The following is a 14940-nucleotide window of genomic DNA, read 5'->3' as shown; positions in this document are numbered from 1 at the left end:
AATCAAAAATATTATTAATTATTTGTAATTGAAAAACAAATAAACACACTATTATATTTTTAGCAATGTTTGGGGGAAATATATTTCAAATTACACACAATCGTTAACAAATTATCATTTAAATATAATTGAGTACAATTAACTGAGGAAGAGATTGATTGAGAGCATAAATACTAAATATCATTGTTGATGTGTGTGGAAAACATTTAATCAATCACCCTTCCAAAATAGTGTTCCAATTCTTTTTACACGAGTTTATTCTCAAAATAATGTAAGATTATGGTTTCTTAAAGTTTCCCAATAGCTACAAACAAGAAAAATAGTTATGAAATTAAGGCGAAGAAGGGCATCCTATTGATTCAGAAAAGAAGCTCCTCAAAGGGGTATTCCCCCACCTGAGTATTCAACCTCCTGTGGAGAAAAACAAAACAAAACAAAACAAAAAACATCATTAATATGGATGCATCTACAACAAGAAAGATAAACACTAATGATGCAACTTCTACATGATCACAAGTAACAATGTCAACTGTATTAAGATCCCGGGAGGCAATGAAAAAAATACTCTTTTGTAGTATAATTTTCATCAATATGTTCATATTTGCCTAAAGTTAAAAAAAAAATAAAAAAAATATATATATATATTTTATGTTTGCAAATTAATTTTAGTCAGAAACAAATTCCAAGTTTAAATTATAGTTTATCCAGATCCAGATCTGTATACAAAAACAAAAATTATAAGTGTTTTCAAATGGGCCACATGTTAAGGAAAATAATGCCGAAGCCAAATAAGGACGTCTCTCTCCCTTATCCTCTTATATCTCTAGTATACTTCTCTTCAGCTTTCATGACCCCCAACCTACTTAAACTAGGTAGGTGCCATAAATGTATGAAAATGGAAGGCCCATAAAGGCACAAGGTAGTCATATAAAAATCATAAATGTATTTGCAAAAAAACAGCACAACAAAATTACAGTCATGCCTTGTAGAAATAAAAGAAAAAAACATAGGCAATCAAGCAAAGAAAGTTAGCATATCTACTGATCATGGTGTTGACAATATGATCTCATAAACTACCTTAGTCATTATAAACCAATTTTAATGTTATCAAAGAGAGTAATAAGACCTACGATTCAAGGGTAACATATTGACCCATTTGAATCAGCAATCCTTTATAAAAATAAAGTTTTCTTCTGTATTAGTATCATATATAATATCTAGCCTAAAATTCAATTAACTTTTTTTACCAAACAAAAATATATTTGTTTCTCAAACTTTTAGGGTCCATCATTCAAACACCAACTTTATTTGTCAAATGAAACTGTGATCTCACACAAACCACACTTTTTTACTAAAAGAAAATTTGATGTGCAAGAGATTGAACCTGAGCAGGGGGCAAGGATGAAACCCAGTCTGATGCGTGTGTTGGGAGAAGACCCAAGCTATTTAGCTGCCAAAATCACCAGTTCAGCGCAAAATTAAATATAAATAAATAAAGCTTTAGGACTGAGATGATCTCAACAAATAAAATACACCCTTACCTTCCAGACTCCAAGTGCTAAACCTCCCAAGTTGAGGGCAATAAACAATAATTTTGGTCCAAGAAGATCAACTTTTTTGTCCTTGAAAGGCTCAAAAACTGCAACAAATGGGAGAAAAAAGGGCCTGTCTGAGTTAACATGTTAATTTAACTATGAATTAATATATAGAAAGACAACAAAATGCCTAGAAAAAAAAAGTCTGTATATGGGAACATTTGTAAACAACACTTCTCCTGTTTCTATCCCTGGTTTCCAAACCAAACCTAATTCCTACAAAGGCGGAAAGCTTTTTAACCTATTGACATGGCATACCTCAAAAGGTATCCATAATTGGTACCTCTTCTCAGATTTGCAAAATATTCTTGGCCATACATAGAATAGCTAGGACAGTAGTACTGCAAAGCAGGAATGACTAAACAGTATTATTTCAAATACAAAATAGAGAACCAAAATTTATCAGGCCTTTGGAGCAGTTTAAGACCATGACTCCATGGTTATTCATATCTTCTTTTTTCTTTTCTTATTTATGAACAGGGTGTAGAGACAACTTGCCCCCTACTTCAATTCAAGTACTTTATGAGAATAAAACCTGAGACCTTAGCTTAGGGTGATAAATCCCTCAGTGCAAGCCTCTTTCCATCCGGGCTGCATGCCTGGGGTGAGTTTTTATTTTTATTTTTTTCAATTTAATGCTTGTATTATTTATTTATTTTGAAAAATGTCAACTTTTATTAAAAAGAGTGCAAGATGCGTTCAAACGTTACTATAATGCTTGTATTAATTAAAATAACATGAATTGAGATTTTGAGCATTTCTCGTCTGAAATTTGGACACCATATGATTTTTCATTTCTACACCTAGAAATTATCATGTAACTCTGAATGCACTTCTTTACAACCCAATTTACTTGGAAAAAACTAAGCTGAGTTCTAAATGTAATTCTTGCAGCTGGAAGACCTTCACTCCAATGTCTCAGTCACATATTCAATTGGAAAAGAGGCTGATAGAAACTAAGAAATAACAAAGCTTGCTGCCAAAACTTTATGTTTACCTTTTCCAACCCCTTGAAGAGCACTTATAGGCTGCCAGAGTGCTGAAAATGTAATGCCAATGCTAAACAAATGCACCGTATTACCAGCCATCCACATCATGAAGCCCATCATCATCAAATTCTTGAAAGGAGCCTGAGCCACTTCCCATGCTTTCTGTTTTCAAAGGAAAACAATAAGGGGTGATGGACCCACCAGTAATTTGCTTGAAACAAAGGATCGTGACAGAATTATTACATGAAGAATAGTTTGTTTTTTTTTTGAAAGAGAACATGAAGAATGGTGAAAACACCTAGAATCAAACAATAAGAACAAACTGTATAGACAAGACAATTAATTACTCTACAATTCACTTGAGATTATTTTAATCACTCCCCGCACACATGAAGTAATATAGTAATGATAGTTCAAATTTATCTTTGGTGGTTGCAAGCTGTTGATTTTACAAGCCCAGGTTGAGTACATCTTCAAATCTTCAAAATTTATTATTCTATATTAGACAGAGATAAAAATGAGTTGGTTGGAAGAGTATCACCATTTCACCACAAAGGATCAGGGATTTTATGATCAAACCGACTATAACAACTTATTGTTGAATGACCAAGAACATCTCGCATATTTGGACTAGGCACCTGAAGAATATATATCAGTATTGATGTTCCTGTTACTATAAGCACCTGCTTGATACACTCATAACATGATTACAATAAACAAATCACAATCCCTAAATTTGGTTGTTCTTAGTGTCGCTTTCGACTCTGAACCTTAGTGTTTCACAACTGCCAACACGGATCCAAAAGGGTTTCATCAACAACCCAGTATTGATTATATGGAGATGTTAAGTCGAGTTGTCAATCCTATGACTATAAGTACCATCTTAACTCTTGCAATAATAAACACTGTAATTAATTAACTTGAAGTCGTTATGACTCAACCACCAAGCTTTGTTAATCCCGATTATCCTCAACATGTGTAATCTTCGGAAAGCCATATATGATCTCAAGCAGGATCCTGCTGTGTGATATATGCTACATTACGTGACACTAGCTAAGCAGATGTCTCTTTTTGGCAAGAGGTAGTTGCTCGCACCAGCACTAAATAAATCACCGATCCTTTGTGTGATTCAAATTCAAATACTTCATGTTATTTAGCTTCTGTTGTTGCATCAGCTAAGCTATTTAATATAATCACGTGTGATGACATTCCTTCATCCATTCAATTCAATATACATAAACAGTAGGGTAAAAAAAACCTCTGTTTTCAGTTCATAATATTTTACATAGCCCTATTTTTCTAGTAGATCAGAATACCTGAAGCTTCCAGTTAGACTCGGCATCCTTTTTTTGGCGACTGAGCGATGAATCATCCTGTAGCAATCCCATATCATGTAGGCAATTGTAAGTAGGTAGACATAATATCAAATGATGTGAGTTGTAATAGATAAAGATGAGGAAGGAGGAGCTTGAGGGAAGAGAAAGAACCAGTTCAACAGAAACACGGGAGAAACCAGGTGGATCGGGGATGTCGCGGGAGGAAGGAGAAGTGGAACTGTCGGTGAAATCAATAGCCCATCTACGACCAATCGTCACTCCTTTACCTTTCTCCATTGAATTGATCGACAGACGCACTGCAACTCACCTACGCCCACTTCTCTCTCTGGATCTTCGATGTGTGTTTCTGAGAGACAAAATCTAAATACTTGGTTCTCGATTGTTTCTCAATTTTTTTTCTAAGCTTGAGGAAATTGTTATTAAAATAATATACATATAAAATTATGAATAAGGTTGCACAATAAATTATTATGACTAGGGAATAAATATTTAAATTCGGTAATTTGCAGATGAATTATGAAAAGAAATATATATTATTGAATTACCCAAACTCTAAATATAAATTTTGTAGCTGAAAAAAAAAATACTTCTAACTCAATAAAAATGCTAGAAACATTTATTTATTTTGAAATATATTAATATAGGTTATGGGAGCCGGCAGACCCAACCCAGACTAATTACAGCCCATTACTCTCATGAAAATTTTACGAAATGACCCTAAAAATGTCATTAAATGCGTCGGTTATTGCATAAATCACCACTTCAAAATATTCTGACGAAATTATCTTTGTCGCGTAATGCAAATGGCAGGATCGTCTCGCGAAAGAAAAGCATGTGAAATGTCCAGAATGATCGTGCCCTTCGCGTGACAATCGTGCCCTTCGCGACGGGGTAATTTCACAGGTTTTCCCTTCGCGTGACGATCCTACCCTTCGTGTTACGCGACGAGAGTAATTTTGTCATAATATTTTGAAATGACCATTTGCGCAATTAAATTTATGCGCTGATCACCAACGCATTTAAGATGCTTTTATGGTCATTTCGTCAAATTTCTTTTACCTTGTTCATAAGTCTTAAAACTCAAAAAAAAAAACTCTCTTATATATCAATTTATATTATTTTTTTCCCTTTATTTACATATTATAAGAAAAAACATGATAAACTCAGCGGAAAGTATAGCAAAAGTAAGTCTAGGAATGTGAGTACGAGAGAAAAAAATTTAAAATGTCACATTTCGGGTACTAAAATGTTCCGAAAAGTCATATTTCGGGCCAAAATGTCCTGAAATGTCGATTATTTTATTTTTATTTTCAAATTCTAACGCAAATGTAACGTGACAGACCACATCAAATTTGTATCTTTCTTCGTAATTCATATATATTCAAGATGTTGGGCAGCCAAAAGTGTCGGCCTTGTTATCCTGGCAGAAGCTCTGATCCATTGTTAATTTTCCACTATATCAAATATTTGTCAAAAGGAATAATATCTTGTCTACTACTTTATAGTTAGTCATTTTTATTTACCTTGTCTGGTATTGACAGTAATTTGTCTTTCAAAATTTTATCACCTGTCATTATATTTTAAATATTTCAAGTTATTCCGAACAAGGCCTATATTCATATATTTCGATAATATCAACTTAATTCAGTGCACTTTTTAATTAATTACACAAATTAATTTATTAATTAAAATATTATAATATTTTATATTATTAATTTTTTAAATTATTTTACCATTATATATTAATATCATTTAAATATTTTATATAAACATATATAATACCTACCTTCTCAAAATTATCTCATCAATATTTTTTAAATAAATCCAAATTTATTTAAATAAATCTTTATTGAACAAGTTTTAATGATAAATATAACATGATTCCTTTTAAATTTCAAATCATGTAATGCAACTATACAATTTATCACTTTCCAATTTATAACCAATATATAAATTATACATTTTAGGCTTTTAGCCATATTACAAAACCAATGAGGTGAGGTGACCTCTTCCATTTCCATCCCTAAATTTCAACTAATAAATTTATGAATATATTTTATAACATTATTTCATCCAAATTTATCAACATGAAAAGAGTATATATAAACAAACATTTATATTAAATAAAGTAAAATCCAAGTATAATATGAATGATGATTAATATTTATACCTGGTTTAAGATCCATTTGGTTATAGATCATCACTTAATTTTCAAACACCCTAGATCCTACTTGTTGAATATTATGGTTAAAAATCATGTTCCAAAACCAACAAGCCGCGTAAATTTTGAAACATTGATTGAGTTCATATGCTTTATGATGAATGAGTGAATGAATAAATGAAGATAGAGAGAGTTATGACTATTGAGAGCAGCAGCAAGATAATACAATGTCAGAAGCATAGTAAATACCCATCCATCACCGAAGTAATAAAAGACCTGTCATCACCAAACCAAACTAAATGCGCCCACTCAATCAATGGGTTGACTCATCTCTATCTTTCTTCCTCTCCCTGTTGTTGTTTTATAAATCAAGACAGATCGAATGACAGAACATCCAAGAGTGAGTGATCAGTTATGGAGAAAGCAATATTATTATTATCATTATTATTACTATTATGCAGTGTTAATCCAAGTCTTTCCCAGCTCTCATTCAATTTCTACGGAATCTCATGCCCAGCTGCTGAATTTATGGTAAAAAACACAGTCAGATCAGTTTCTTCAAATGACCCTTCAATTCCAGGAAAGCTCCTTCGTCTATTCTTCCATGACTGTTTTGTTCAGGTAATGACTTAAACATGAGATTAAGGTTTATTAAATAAATAAATAAATACTTGATCTTTGTAAAACAGGGATGTGATGCGTCTGTGCTGTTACAAGGAAATGAAACAGAGAGAAGTGATCCGGCAAACAGATCCTTAGGAGGGTTTTCTGTAATTGATTCAGCTAAAAGGATGCTTGAGATCTTTTGCCCCTTTACTGTTTCGTGTGCCGATATTCTCGCTTTGGCTGCTCGCGACGCCGTTGAATTTGTAAGTATACAAACAAATCTCTTTCCAATACTGTTTCATGATCTATGATCTATCTATTCCCCTGATTGATTACGATGGAAGTGCAGCTTGGTGGGCCGGCGGTGGAGATTCCGACTGGTCGGAGAGATGGGAAGGTGTCGGCTGTATCTGACGTAAGGCCGAACATGGTGGACACTAGTTTTTCACTTGATCAGATGATTCAAACCTTCTCTTCCAAAGGCCTCTCCATCAATGACCTTGTCACCCTCTCAGGTTTATATTATTTAACATCAATTAATTTGGTTAATTCGAAGATACCATTATAAGTAGTAGTGCATGTATCACATTCATCAAATATGACACCTATACACGGTGAAACATCCTCTCCTACTTTGTTGATTTTTTTCTCTTTATACCTGTAGCGTTTTCTTAGTGGATTCAGGCATTGGGTAGCATCGAACTAACTAATTTTAAAAAATAATAATTTTATTTTTTTTAACTTCAGGGGCGCACACAATTGGAGCGGCGCATTGCAACGCATTCAGCGATCGTTTCAGAGCCGACACAAAAGGGAATCTAACTTTCGTGGACGGTTCGATAGACGAAAACTATGCGTCCCAGCTATCCAAACAATGCCCAGCCGGGGGTAGCCCTTCGGTCACAGTTGTCAATGACCCTTCTACCCCTTTCCTATTCGACAATGAGTATTACAGAATGTTGTTATCCCGACGTGGACTGTTCCATTCCGACTCCGTCCTTGTGATCGACGATAGGACGAAAGGCATTGTGTCTGACTTAGCAAATGACCAAAATAGGTTTTTTGAGAGCTGGACTCAGTCCTTCTTGAGGTTATCTACCATTGGAGTCAAGACTGCCAATCAAGGCCAGATTAGAATATCTTGTTCTTCTATTAATTGATTGTTTTTGTTTTTGTTTACATACTATTTTAATCAATTCACTTGAGAGTAATTTCTTATAACATTTTATATTATCCATTAAATCAATTATTAACACACATGACAAACCAAAGCATATTAGATTAAAAAAAAACTATGTCTATCAGTATATGCATCTTATATAAGTTAAAATATGAGTAGTAACATAATTAAGCCTTTGTATTCATAATATTTAAGAAATAATAATTTTAGGTTTACTCTTATATTCACAATCTTTAATAGTATTTAAGAAAAAAATAAATTGTTTATAAAAAAATTATTTTAAAATATGTTAATTCAATCAAATAAAAAAAAGTGGATGAAGTTGTATTATTATGAAAATGACTAAATTTTCAACTTATTAAAATAGTTTAGTAATAGTGGTTCTTACATAACAGAAGAAAGGGAATTTAGAATGGAGTTGTATTGATTATTAAAGCACTTTCAATAAATCAGAGTACCCCTTTTATAAGAGAGATAAATAATTATATATATATAATGAGCCTAAAGAACTTCTTGACAATGCAATATATATATATATATATATAATATATATTTGACGGACCCAATATAAAATGTCGGCCCACAAGCCAGCCCAACATGATTTGGGAATTGTTAGGATATAGGGTTTATTCAATTAAACGGGCCTTCTTATTCGTATTGTAGCGAATTCACCCCTATCTTTTAACACCTCCACATAGAGATAGAGAACAAGGGCGGCTTTAGGGTTTCGTTCATTCTCTCTCTCAACACAGTAAGTTATTTTCTTTGCTCCGATTTGGTTTCTTTCGATTTATAGCTGAATATCGCACTCGATAGATATTATCGCATTTCTATTGTTTCTTCTCGCAGAGGATTCTCCATCTTTGATTTTGTTGATAAGGAAGAAGAATTTTCAAGGCAACAATGGCATCTCGATTTTGGGACCAGGTACTGCTTGCTTCAGAGAATGATTTTACTTTTGATATGTTTTACTTACTTGCTAATTTAATGAAAATTAACATCGGAATCGAAAATAATTTCTTATGTGAATGGTCAATTAGGGTGATAGCGATTCTGAAGAGGAGCAACCAGATATCGATGAGGAGGACCTTTCTGATCGCGGCGAGCAACCTGCCGCAACTGCTGGTAGTAGATATCTTGCTGGTGGAAACGGTAGTGATAGCGATGATTCTGAAGGTCAGAAGCGCGTTGTCAGATCTGCTAAAGATAAGCGTTTTGAGGAGATGTCTGCTACTGTTGATCAGATGAAGAACGCAATGAAGATTAATGATTGGGTCAGTCTTCAAGAGAGCTTTGACAAGATTAACAAACAGCTTGAGAAGGTGATGAGGGTTATGGAATCAGAGAAGGTTCCAAACCTTTATATCAAGGCCCTCGTTATGTTGGAAGATTTTCTCAACCAAGCAATGGCTAACAAGGAGGCAAAGAAGAAGATGAGTAGTAGCAACGCCAAGGCTTTGAATTCCATGAAACAGAAGCTGAAGAAGAATAACAAACAGTATGAGGATTTGATAAATAAGCAAAGGGAGAGATCTGAATCTGAGGACGAAGCAGAGGAGGAAGAGGAAGATGATGAAGAAGAGGAAGAAGGTTCTGAGTTCGAGGAGGATCCATCAAAGATTGCTGAGGCATCTGGAGACGAAGATGAAGAAGACGAAGCAGAGAGAGGTCTTGACGCTCCCTGGGAGAAGATGATGAGCAAGAAAGACAAAATAATGGATAAGCAGTTCATGAAGGATCCAAGTGAAATTACTTGGGATATTGTCAACAAGAAGTTCAAAGAAATTGTGGCTGCCAGAGGCAGAAAGGGAACCGGTAGGGTTGAGCTGGTTGAACAACTAACCTTCCTCACAAGGGTAGCTAAGACCCCGGCTCAAAAACTCGAGATTCTTTTTTGCGTTGTTTCAGCACAATTCGATGTCAACCCTGGTTTAAGTGGTCACATGCCAATCAACGTTTGGAAGAAATGTGTCCAGAATGTCCTCTTCATCCTTGACATCCTCACCCAGAACCCTAACATAGTTGTTGATGACATTGTTGAACCTGAAGAGGGTGAAACCAGAAAAGGGTCTGATTTCAAAGATACAATTAGAATTTGGGGAAATTTGGCAGCCTTTGTAGAACGAATAGAAGTTGAATTCTTCAAGAGCCTTCAGTCCATTGATCCTCACACCCGTGAATATGTTGAGAGGCTACGAGATGAGCCATTGTTCCTTGTTCTGGCTCAGAACGTCCAGGAATATCTTGAGAAATCAGGCGATTCCAAAGCTGTGGCTAAGGTAGCACTTAAAAGAGTTGAACTTGTATATTATAAACCTCAGGAAGTTTACGATGCAATGAGGAAGCTAGTTGAATTGGAAGAAACTGGAGAAAACGATAATACAGAATCAACTAACGAATTCAAAGTCGTCGAGGAAAGTCGTCCCGCATTTGTGGTTACTCCTGAGATAGTTCCCCGAAAACCCACTTTTCCGGAGAACTGTAGGACATTGATGGATTCCTTGGTTTCCCTTATATATAAATTTGGTGATGAGAGGACTAAGGCTCGGGCGATGCTTTGCGACATATACCATCATGCTATACATGATGAATTCTCCATTGCACGTGATTTGTTGTTGATGAGTCACTTGCAGGACAACGTTCAGCACATGGATATTTCAACCCAGATTCTTTTTAACAGGGCTATGGCTCAACTAGGTCTTTGTGCATTTAGGGCTGGTTTGATTTCTGAAGGACATGGTTGTCTTTCTGAGCTGTATTCTGGAGGTAGGGTTAAAGAGCTGTTGGCACAAGGTGTATCCCAAAGTAGATATCACGAAAAGACTCCTGAACAGGTTTTTACTACTCTTCATGAAAACAATTATTTTTAAACATGCTGTCTGAATTTGTACTGCTTATGCTACTCCTCATTATAGGATATAATATTTTTATCTGCGTCCTTTGAATTCCCTTGTTTGCTCATCTTTTTAAACTTGACTTCATATTTTCTAGGTTGATTCACTAAGTTTTCATTGAGTCTTCAATAATCACCTTTTTGCTTGAGTACATGAAATGAGAGATTTTATGAGCAAAATTTCCATGATTTACAACATAAGTGATACACTACCATGAATGGAATCTTATTTTTCCTCCAAATTGAAAATTAGAAGCCCTAAATTATCTGAAAAACAATGTCACGCATTTGAGCTGATATGCTTGATGAGCTCATATATGGCTTCATGGTAAAACCCCATTTTTCGTCCAGTTGTGTGATCATGACCTGTTTGATATAGGGTTATCTGAATAACCAAATATTTCTTTCCATATAACCTGGTTTAATGTAGTTTATTTATAATATCGTAATTTGGAGCATATTGATATCTTGGTTGATTGTTAACAGGATAACGAGTTTATATGAAATTAACCCCAAATAACCCACAAATTATATCTGAATATAGTGCCTCCCACATTTAGAAAACCAATTGATGATTTCTCTGAGTAATTCAGATTCATAGACAAGAGTGTTTACAATCTGTCTTTTTTCTCTCCCATATTTGGTTTGGTTGGCTTTGCTTATTAATTTATTCTGTATTTTTTCTGAACACTTAATAATGCAGGAACGTCTTGAAAGGAGAAGACAAATGCCATACCACATGCACATAAATCTAGAGCTACTAGAATCAATTCATCTGATCTGTGCCATGCTTCTTGAAGTCCCCAACATGGCAGCCAACAGCCATGATGCCAAACGCAGAGTGATAAGCAAGACTTTCCGCAGGTTGCTGGATATCAACGATAGACAAACATTCACAGGACCACCCGAAAATGTGAGAGACCATGTCATGTCTGCTACTAGAGCTCTTTCCAAAGGAGACTTCCAGAAAGCATTTGAGGTCATCAAATCGATTGACGTCTGGAGACTGGTGAAGAACCGCGACAGTATCCTGGAGATGCTCCTCTCCCGAATCAAAGAGGAAGCGCTAAGAACTTACCTGTTTGCGTACTCTTCCGCCTACGACTCCATCAGCCTAGAGCAGATCGCCAACATGTTCGATCTTACAGAATCGCAGGCGGTTAGTATTGTGAGCAAGATGATGATTTCTGAAGAGCTTCACGCTAGTCTGGACCAGCCCACTCAGTGTATGGTTCTGCACGACGTACAGTACACCAAGTTGCAGGGATTGATCTTCCATTTGAGCGAGAAGATTAATGTTCTGGTAGAGAGTAACGAGAGGGCGGTTGAGGCTAGGTTTGGCGGCGGCGGTTTGGAGTCCCTGACTCAGAGGAGGAGGGGTGGAGATGGGCAGGACTATGCCGCCGCACTGGCGGCTGCACCTGGAGGCGGCGGTGGTGGAAGGTGGGGAGATAATTTGAATTACTCGGGTGGAAGGGGCGGAGGAAATAACAATGGTGGTGGAAGAGGTGGTGGTGGTTATTATGGTGGTGGAAGAGGTGGTGGTCGTGGGGCGGGACAGGGTCGTGGGTATCACAATAATAGTTCTTCTAGGTATCAAGATACTGCTTCGGGTGGGCAAGGGAGAAGTTATCAAGGTGGATATTCGAGGGGGTCCCATTCGGATGGGTCCACTGGTATGGTTAATCTCAACCGAGGTGTACGAGCCTAGATAGAGATATGGTTTTTATTTCTCGGTAAGTTTTTATTTTTATTATTATTATTTCTTGGAGAGAAGACACTTGTTTTGTACTGTAATGGAATTATTTTGTTATTTTGGTTGAAGCGAGTTCCGGATTTTTTAAATAATTTTGTAAGTCACTGAAATGGCTATTATATAGTAGCTGTTCTTTTTTTCTAGAAGACTGACATGAGAATTAAGTGATCTCTTCATTCTGAACTTAAATCAACTATTTTATATTGGTTTTGTCCTTTGTTTAATTTTTGTCATAAAAATGACATATTTTATTTATATGCATAGATGGTTGTAAATTAATATTTTCATGAAATGGTCGATTCTTCCACTTCAAAAAAAAAAATTACTTAAGAGAAAAATACCTTATTTCAAACTTCTTTTCTTAATTTTTTTTGTTCTCTTTGTCGATCAAGCTAATTTTCCTTTGCATAGTTACTACTTTTGAGTCATTTTCCTTTGATTAGTTAGGACTTAGGAGGTGGGTAAAATTTTATTACTTAAATGATTTGTGTTTAGAATTAAATTTATCAACGATTCTTATTAAAAATCACTTTAACTATTTAAATTCAATTCAAATTAAGTGAAAATTTTAGGTTTATTTCAATCAACTATAAATGAAGAAAGTCCAAAACATAACTTGAACTAAAGACAGTACAAGGGTAAAACAGTCATTTTTAACACATTTTAAATTTATTTTCAATGCCAACTAATTATATTTTCACTTAGATTTTATTTAACAAATAAGTATTCAAGACTTTACTTACACTTAAAAATTTAGTATTACATTCAACAGTTAATTTTCAGTTTTATAGCATTCTATTTAAACATTGGGTTTTGATGTTTCCCAAAAAAAGAAAAGAAAAGAAAATGAAGTAGAGGGAAAACAAACCCCAAAGAAGTGCAATCAATTCATTTAATTTTGTTGGAAAAGACTCACCTAGACAATATGAGAATGATACAAAAACAGCTTGATTAATCTGCAACAATGCTTTTACTGAATACATTTCAGTAGAGAAAGTTGTGTTTCTATCCATCCATCCAACAACCCATGATTAATTAATCTGCAGAAAATACTATATATCAAAATCAAACAGAAGCTAGACAAGATTTGCTTAGCTTAAGCAGGTAAACAAAAGATATACATGAATTAAGAAATTGGAAAGTGCAGTTAATGTAGTAGAGATGCAAATTACTTTCTATATGAGGCCAAAACTCTTCACCCTTATTTAGCTTGTACAGTTGATTATTTCTCAAACCCTAGAAAGAAGTCTCCACATCAACAACATTCTATCTATACTTGTCATATCAAGATCAGGGTTAATCCATATTTCTATCACATACATACTTATAAGATGTTCAGATGCTAAGTACCTCAACTCACATTACAAGGGTTTGTCAACTAAAAGACTGGCAGAGGAGCTAGTTACAAGTATGAAGAAACTAGTTAAAGAGAGTTGCAGTTAGTTCTCTATTTTATAAATGCACTTGTAGAGAATTTAGAGGGTCTAGAAAATTCCTACAAGTGATATAAATTGATTTGAATAACACTCTTACACACTTCTTCTTCTTCTTCTTCTTCTTCTTCTTCAATCTATCTGTTACTTATAAGTGACAACTCCAACAATGATATCTAATGATAGATCTTAGATTGTTTGTGTACCTAATAATATCTCACTTCTTAACATAACTGAATACAAGTGTAAATAGAGTCACAGTTTATGGTTATCTTTTGGAGATCTATAAGCTACTAAAAAGACTATCAATCATGAAAGAAAGGCCTCATAAGCTGCTAGGAGCAGGGAAGAATGCGATTACTATAAACCTTGAATTATATAGTAATCAGCAACGAAGATAGATAATGTTTTAGAAATGAACAAGAAGAATATTATATATATGGAGGGAGGAGTCACACAGACAGACTGATCTCATTCTGCAATCACCAGCATCAACATAATAGGAAGAGTAATTGCAGAAAACGGTACAAAAAACATATAAAGAAATGGTAGAAGAATTGCTCTCAAATATAAATAAAGAAAGATTGCATCGGAAACAATTAGCATCGCATCGAGTTGTTTACTTACTTTCTTCTTCATCTTCTTCTTCTTCTTCTTCTGCAAACTAAACAACTTGTAGCTAGCTTTCCTTTCTCCTCATTGGCTGTTTCTCAGTTCTAACTAATCTGTAAATCCAGTAAACCTGATGATGCCAGAAGAGATCAAGAATGATGATCGATATTACATGTCTAAAGAGAAGAGAAATGAAGAACAGAAGAGAAGAGATCTGAAGGTAATACAAGTAGGTACCAGAGCGAGTACATGAGCAACAATTAAAATTGCTACCAAGATAGGAATTGCGTCGAGGAACCATGGCTTACTCGATATCTGAATCGCCATTTTCTCTCTGTTTGGCAATGGCTGAGGAGAAGAGAAGGAAAAATGAAAAAA

At 34.8% G+C, this 14940-nt stretch overlaps 3 protein-coding genes and 1 long non-coding RNA gene across 5 annotated transcripts; 2 read left to right on the top strand and 2 right to left on the bottom strand.

Moving 5' to 3' along the window:
- Positions 1–163: 163 nt before the first annotated feature.
- Positions 164–4312, bottom strand: LOC124931109 (ER membrane protein complex subunit 4-like). The gene is made up of 6 exons (XM_047471500.1): positions 4072–4312; positions 3901–3957; positions 2593–2746; positions 1542–1639; positions 1385–1450; positions 164–411 (listed from the first exon to the last, which is right to left on the bottom strand). Exons 1-6 carry the CDS (start codon positions 4195–4197, stop codon positions 376–378), a joined length of 537 nt encoding a protein of 178 aa, XP_047327456.1. The 5' UTR covers positions 4198–4312; the 3' UTR covers positions 164–375.
- Positions 4313–6467: 2155 nt separating this feature from the next.
- Positions 6468–7908, top strand: LOC124931974 (peroxidase 46-like). Its single transcript, XM_047472567.1, has 4 exons — positions 6468–6703; positions 6772–6951; positions 7038–7203; positions 7436–7908. Exons 1-4 carry the CDS (start codon positions 6497–6499, stop codon positions 7846–7848), a joined length of 966 nt encoding a protein of 321 aa, XP_047328523.1. The 5' UTR covers positions 6468–6496; the 3' UTR covers positions 7849–7908.
- A 634-nt stretch (positions 7909–8542) lies between these two features.
- Positions 8543–12704, top strand: LOC124931675 (eukaryotic translation initiation factor 3 subunit C-like). The gene is made up of 4 exons (XM_047472197.1): positions 8543–8619; positions 8718–8795; positions 8909–10702; positions 11465–12704. Exons 2-4 carry the CDS (start codon positions 8772–8774, stop codon positions 12470–12472), a joined length of 2826 nt encoding a protein of 941 aa, XP_047328153.1. The 5' UTR covers positions 8543–8619; positions 8718–8771; the 3' UTR covers positions 12473–12704.
- A 684-nt stretch (positions 12705–13388) lies between these two features.
- Positions 13389–14940, bottom strand: LOC124932890. 2 transcript variants are annotated; one of them, XR_007098790.1, is made up of 3 exons: positions 14800–14940; positions 14578–14692; positions 13389–13569 (listed from the first exon to the last, which is right to left on the bottom strand). It is a non-coding gene; the product is annotated as an uncharacterized LOC124932890 (long non-coding RNA). The 2 variants fall into 2 exon arrangements; XR_007098789.1 differs by having other exon boundaries at positions 13389–13557.

The sequence above is a fragment of the Impatiens glandulifera genome, chromosome 3 (genome assembly GCF_907164915.1).
Source record: "Impatiens glandulifera chromosome 3, dImpGla2.1, whole genome shotgun sequence".
NCBI lineage: Eukaryota > Viridiplantae > Streptophyta > Magnoliopsida > Ericales > Balsaminaceae > Impatiens > Impatiens glandulifera.
The sequence above is the reverse complement of the archived record's forward strand: the minus strand, read 5'-3'. Positions and strand labels throughout refer to the sequence as shown.